General features: G+C 36.5%; 1 protein-coding gene across 3 annotated transcripts in view; it reads right to left on the reverse strand.

Annotated features, from left to right (window-relative positions):
* Positions 1-411: 411 nt before the first annotated feature.
* The window catches only part of LOC100116562 (ubiquitin-like modifier-activating enzyme 1), a 92,302-nt gene continuing 85,437 nt past the window's right edge, over positions 412-7,276 (reverse strand). For all 3 annotated transcript variants that reach the window (XM_031925596.2, XM_031925597.2, XM_031925598.2), the window contains exon 4: positions 412-1,182. In XM_031925596.2, coding sequence (XP_031781456.1) covers positions 545-1,182 — 638 coding nt within the window. In that variant the 3' untranslated portion in view covers positions 412-544. The remainder of the gene's footprint in view (positions 1,183-7,276) is intronic.

Raw genomic sequence — 7,276 nt, forward strand, 5'->3', positions numbered from 1 at the left:
AACAATAGACGCATCCTCAAAATTTGTTGTGTTATAATCCATTGTGAAGATAAAACTTGTACAGCGGCTATTAAGAAAATTTAATGATTATATTTGGCGTTATGGAAAACTAAAACAGATTTCATGCGACCAAGTTTCACAATTTGCTGCGAGCGCATTGATAAAAAACCTTAGGGGGGTCAGCTTGAATTAATTTAAATACAAATAGAAAAAATAATGATTATTTTAAAAAATGTTAATATTTAATGAAACTAAAAAAAAACTCTGTAGACTTTTAACATATGTATTTATAATTTCAGTACTATTAAATTGTCCTTATACTATTCTGCTTAAGGGTTAGTCATATATTATTTGTTAATTGAATGTATGTAGATCATAATTATGGAAAATAAAAATTGATTGAAAATTATACAACCTATGGCAAATATCAATTTAATTTAAAAACTGGTAATTTATTACATGCAGCATTGATTTTGGCTGTTAAATAAAAAATTTATGAACATTACTTTATCACTTAAAAAATTAATTTAATACATCATATAGCTTAAGTTAATGTGTATCGAACGTATGGAACTTCTACATCATTTCCATCCATATCGTTACAACATAACTCAAAAACAAGCGCACGTACATGAGGTTCTAGTTTCTTTTTCGATACTTTTTTTACAACTTCTGACATTGGTAAATTCATTCGTTCTTGACATTTTTGTTTTGCCATAAAAAATGAATAAAGCATGCATACTCCTTGAGATAGCATTGTAACTTCCAAGTTATACTTTTGTTTGAAATAATCTAAAAATTCTTTTAGGGTCATCTCTCCTTTAACTTCAAATCTATCCCACAAAGTCCATTCAGTGTCATAATATTTTAATTTAGGCGCAGCAATGGGTTCCGAAAATCCAAAGAATGGTAACGCTAGGTTGATAAATCCATTTTTATACAAAGATAGATCCTTAAATCCATGTGCTAATTTAATTAACTCAAAACATATTAGACCAGCTACGACACTTGTAGTTGTGGCGATTGCAGGTATGATTTTACCAGCGATTAATTTACTTTTATGTCGATCTGCAGCTTGAATTCTATAATTAGCCGCTCGTAAGTTAGAAGCAGCAACTATGAAATCTATATGAAAATTATTATCATCATCTTTTTCAAATTCTTGTGGATGAATTGTAAGTCCTGAAAAATAAAGTGTTTATAAATGTTATTTGCTTGTATAATTATAAATTAGAAAGGAGTATTCATCATAATCATTACTATAACATTATATAAAGGAGTATTCATCATAATCATTACTATAACATTATATAAAAATCAATTTTTGTAACACATATGAGGCATTCTGCGTAAACTGAGACAGAGCTGTACCCAAAAATCCTTCTGACCTAAAAATTTTTAAAAAATCATAAAAGTTAGCGTTTTTTATCTACTTTTGATTACCAAGTGGCACTTTTTAAAATTTTAACCCTAGGAAGAGCTGCACGTCCCTTAACCTTAAAGAAAATACTGTATTACGATTGAAATGCTTATAACTATTCACAGGAGCGGTCATTTTTAACCAACCAGGGCTTAAATTAAAGCTCTTTTATTCTGCTTTTAATTTAAAAAATTTATATTGAGTCCCTGTTTGTTAGTTAGCTATATATATTCTTATCTATGGTTAAAAATGACCGCCAGGGTCGACAGTTATGAGAATTTTAAAAAAGCAAAGCTTTGACTCAGTTATTTAAGATTAGTCGTAGACATGTTTTCGTTTTATCCTCGCTTCGCTTGCCATCCTCCGATGTGCCAGTGTTGTTTACATAAATTATTCTTCTCAGGAAGCATAGGGTAGCTGGGTTTAAGCGCTTTGATTTTAGATTTTATCCTTGCTTCTCTCGCCTTCCTACGATGTGCCGAGGTGTTGTTTACATAAATTATTACATAAATTATTGAGCTTAGAGAGCACCTAATAGTTGGTTTTGTGCAATTTAGTTTTTTGATTTATTTCTCGCTCCGCTCGCCTTCCTTCGATGTGCCGAGGTGTTGTTTAAATAAATTATTCCTCTCTCGGAGCATGGGGCAGCTGGGTTTAAGCACTTTGGTTGTAGATTTTATCCTCGCTTTGCTCGCCTTCCTCCGATGTGCCGATGAGTTTTTTTAATAAATTATTGAGCTCGGAGAGCACGGGGTAGTTCGGTTTGTGCAGTTTAGTTTTTGATTCTATACTTGCTTTGCTCGCCTTCCTTTGATGTGCCGAGATGTAGTTTTATTGTAGTAGATTTATTTTTTCCCTCCTTATGCTTGCCTCGCCTTCTCCGAAGTTGAGTCTAAAGCTTGCTGCATTCTGTTGCAAAATTGATACAAGATTTATCATCGGTGACTCCGATATCCTTGTTAGTACGCAAGATTTTGGTTTAAGAAAAATAAAGGACTGAATTTTGTAATGTATTTCGTATGAAGTTGTTATATGTATTATTTTACAAATCTGATAACAGATTTGTAATGAGAGACCTTAAAATCTCCTGGTAGTAGATAGCTTTTTCACAAATCTCGAGTTGTGCAGTAATTGGCATCAACGAATTTGTTTAAAAAAATTATTTAGCAAAGCTGATATCAGATTTGTAGCCAGCGACCCCAAAAACCCCTTATAGTTCATAGGTTGATGAGTAATTAAAATATTTTACAATTTCAGTACATAGTGTAAAAGGGGCTTTATCGTTTTATTACATTTATACTGTTGTTTAAATGTTTTGATTATTCTAATTATGTGTACATAAATCGTACTTTTCATATAGTTTATTATTCAACCGTTTTCAACCGCCTGTAATGCCGAAATTGAAATTTTTTACGATTTCAATAATGCGATTCGGGTACGTAAACTGTTCAATAAATGTTTATGACTGATATTAAAGTTAAAAAATTATTGTTTTTACAGTAACTTTTATTCTTTTAGTACCTAATTCGTTGCCCGATATTCAAAATTTAATTACAGCATTTTTTTTTTCGATTTTCAAACTATATACTGTGCCATGTTTATTATACCTGTTTTATACGTATACTATACGTATAGTATACTTACGCAAGGTGGATTAACAGCCCTGATATAAAGTTTAAAAGAAATTTGACTTACATAACCTCTAACTGTCACATTAACGTTGAAGTGTGTTCAACTGTATACTGCGTTAAACATTTATTCAAATGTACAGTTTTGAAAATGAGTTATATTTGTAAGAATTGTACATAATTTTAAATATTTTGATATTTCAACACTAAAATATGTATGTATGTATGTGTGTGTGTGTGTGTGTGTATATATATATATATAGACACACACACACACACACACTCATACGTACATATTGCCGCAGTGCTACTTAACTTCGACTGCTGAGGGGAAAGATGTGAGATAAACTGGACTCTGACACTCCTAGACTGCCGGCAAGTACAGGGGCCCGGGGCGGTTTAGCCTACCTACCTGGATGCCGTATCAACTGGCAAAACACACGCTTGCAAAGCTAGGATTTGAAAAGAAAGATGAGCAGAAAGTAGGTGGGAGGAAGAAAAAAAAAACAAATAAATAAATAAAACAATTAAGATGATACGTACACCTACGAGAAATAACTTTAGGACTTCGGATACTCCAAAAAGTGTCAATGAAACTGGGTCCCCCACCCAGAAAACAGACAACATCAGTCTGAAAAAAGCTAGCACTGGCGTCATGGATGCGGCTACTTCGAGCGGAAAGAAATACTCAAAGCCTGGAATAAAATCCAGATAGCAGAGGAACAGTAAGACTTGAAAGAAGATACGAGAAAAGCTGGACTCGATTGAAGCAGTAGTGTCAGTTGCGACGAATATCCTCAAGCCCGTTAAAAACGACGAAGGGACGATTGTGAGGCTGAACAAACGACTAGAAGATGAACAAGTGGAACTAAATAAGAGTAAGGAGAGCGTTGGACTGATGCTGAATCAAGTGTAAATTGAAGGACACTAAGCAGAAACTCAAGAGGATGATTCGTGGCAACAAGCGAAAGAGTAGAACTGGGTCCCTGGGGCCGGCTTTATATAGTAGTAATGAAAAAGATCAAAAAAAGCTACGAACCCTCTTCTATATGCACAGAATTAATGCACTGTATCGTGACTACGCTGTTTTCCCTTCGATTGGACGAAACATATGGAATCGAGAAAAGGACAGACAATGAAAATATTACCCTCATTACTACGAAGAAGCTGCTAACTGCATGCAAAAAAGCGGGAAACAACAAGGCTCCAGACCCAGATAGCATATCCAATATTACATTGAAACATGTCATCTACGCCCTGCCTGAAGTTTTTGCAGACTTGTATAAATCACGTATCGGGTATACGTATCGCTAGACATGAAATGTACTAGGTTATAAGTGTCAAATTTGTATGCAAAACCACTTATTAGCCATTATATCATGTTTGTTTTCTACATAACTTCTAGTAGTAGGTCAGGTCCATTCTGAAACTTTACAGCTGCTTTTTTACTATAAAAAGGTATCTTTTTACTGTATTGAGGTGGTCGGAGTACGGATCAAACATTCAGATTTTCAAATTTTAAGGTTTAAAATGTAAATAAAGTACCTTGACACACACACACACGCACACACATATAGGGCTTTAAAAGTATTTTAAATAAAAAATTCAGAAAATTTCGCAAAAAAAAAGTATCTAGGTAGTTTTAGTTAAAAAAGCATCCCTTATGAGCTACAAATTATTGAAAATAGACAAAAAATGCAAAAATTGCTTGAAACCTCAACTTTAACCAGCTAGAACTCGAAGCCAAATGAAGGAATCGCGCTGAAATTTTTGTTGGGAGTCAGGTACAAACATATAGAACACACACACAAAACTCTAACACAAAACTCACTAAAATTTTCATTTTCGATTTCACAGAGAACCACCCATATATTCATCTCAGAAATGTAATTTTCGAATAATTAGTTTTTATAAACAATAACAATAAACATTAGCAAAAAAACGTACGTAGGTATATACTATAACGAGTAGACTCCCGTGCACTCGTTATGTCTCTCTCTCCCACACTACATTTAAACATATCCATGTATTATTTTAGCAGCAAGGTAAGTGAGAGAGCAGAGAGCCCTGCAAATGCACAGAGAGAGCCGTGCGCGTGTGTGCGTGTGCCGTCAAGAGTAAGAGTGAGAGAGAGAGAGAGAGAGAGAGAGAGAGAGAGAGAGAGAGAGAGAGAGAGTGGGCGTTCCGCGCCGCGACAATTAGCATTCTACCGCCGAGCGGAATAGTCCCATCTTTCGAAAAGCCATCGAGCATTGTAAGTCGCGTGCGTGCGAGTCCTGGAGGATTGTTACTGCTCTTGAGGCGTGTTCCTGGTGTGTCGCCGGGTGGAAGATCTTGCCGTTGATTGCTGCTCGTACTCTGCGCCCCTGTTCCTATTGCAGCTACGAGGCATCGTCTGTGAGTCAGCAAAAGTCGCCAATGTAAGTACCTGCTTGATCAATCTTCCACGGTTATCTAACCTCACCGCAACCCTGTTGATCATCGCACCAGAGCCCTGCTCATCTCTCCTGCATCGTCAAACCCCGGGAGTCCCGAAAAATCAGTTCGTTTTAAGTGCGAGTTTTAGTGATAACGTTAAAACAAAGTGCTATGTGAGAGAGAGAAAGAGAAATTAATTGCATTTTACGTATTTTATTTCGCAAGTGGTCGAGTCTCGTGTTCGCAACTCACAATTTTCGGTCAATCGCGCAAATTTTGAACGCATCTTATGTGTCTTGCGAACTGCGATTAGGCCTGCCGTACTGCGTTCGTAAAGTCATTATTTTTAGGATGCCGCGAAATTTGAAAATTTGTGCTTACTTTATCTGTTAAGACTCTAGTTTTTTAGCACTTTATTATTATTATTTAATTTAAGCGTCTTGCGAGTATTATATTTAATGTTTAAATTTTTAATTATTTGTACATATTGGGCGAATCAAGCTTTAAATTGTTTTAAGTCGTTTTGTATATAGTTAATTGTATTGGTTGTTGGAGAAATATCAGTTTTACGAATCTAACCTGTAAACAGTCTAATAGCGCTTTTCAAAAATCGTGTCTAGCCAAATATTTAAAACAAAAAAAGCGAAAGCCGAAAAATTGTTGCGTTCACTCGTTCGGCGATTTAGCACCTTTAGATAGCAGCCCTTTAGTATCAGATATCACGCGTGCGTCGGCGTTTGACCAGTTTCGTGATCATGACGTAAATCTTGATATGTCTAATCACTTGATTGACTCTCCAGGCTCATCTGCGCAGTCGATTTCTTCGAGCCACACCTTTTCTCCGACATCACCTGGATATCTAACTCAAACCGCCATGTCCACGTTGCCATTTGATTGGGACTCAATGCCTACCTCTCAACAGATGGCGGCTCTCTTTAACCGTGGCAGCGCGTCCGAGAAAAAGCTCGTTGTCAAGATTGATTCTCTGGAAACAGAATGTAAGGCATTGCGCGATACTGTCGAAGCGCAGAACACCCGTATCACTACTCTAGAAAGCGCAAACGCATCAAATCGTAGCGAGGTAGAACAAATAAAGGAGCTTCGTGTTCGCGCCCCTGACTCGACGGAGCTTAAAATTGTAGGCATTTCATCTAACAACAATGTACCTTTTCTAGACATTGTCAATAAGATTTTGTTATTGCTGGACTTGCAATCAGTGCAATGTTCTCGAGGTTCGTCAAATGCAAAATAAGACACTTGACCATTCTTGCACTAACCGCTTCGAGCAGCCTGGGCCCACGTCTTCCCAAGGGCGGGGTAGCTCTGCGAGCTCTATGAGTAAATTAACGCTAATTGTATTGTTTAAGTCGTCAGCTACACGTGACTTCGTTCTCCATGCGAAGCGCCGCTATGGCCCAATATCTTACTCTGACAGCGTCCCTGGTGCCTCAGCTGATCAAATTGGTATTTATAAAATGGCCCCGTCATTTATAAATAATCTTGGAAATCAAGCCAAAGCAATCTCAGCTGAGCGCGGCTACAAGCATGTTTGGGTAAGCCGCAACAATGTATTTGTACGCAAACGGACACCTTTAGTATTATTCCGATTGTTACCAAGGCCAATCTCGATAAAATCGTTTGACGTCAGCATTCTCCAAGTATTCCGAATGCTTTAAAATCATCATGTAAAGACGCTATGCGAGTCGCCCATATTAATGCTAATTCTCTTCGAGAGCATTTCGATTTAATACATAATTTCATTCTTGATAAATATTGATGTCTGGCCTGTTTGTGAAACTTGGCTAACTCC

This window comes from Nasonia vitripennis (assembly GCF_009193385.2).
Source record: "Nasonia vitripennis strain AsymCx chromosome 3 unlocalized genomic scaffold, Nvit_psr_1.1 chr3_random0003, whole genome shotgun sequence".
In the NCBI taxonomy this organism is placed as follows: Eukaryota; Metazoa; Arthropoda; class Insecta; order Hymenoptera; family Pteromalidae; genus Nasonia; species Nasonia vitripennis.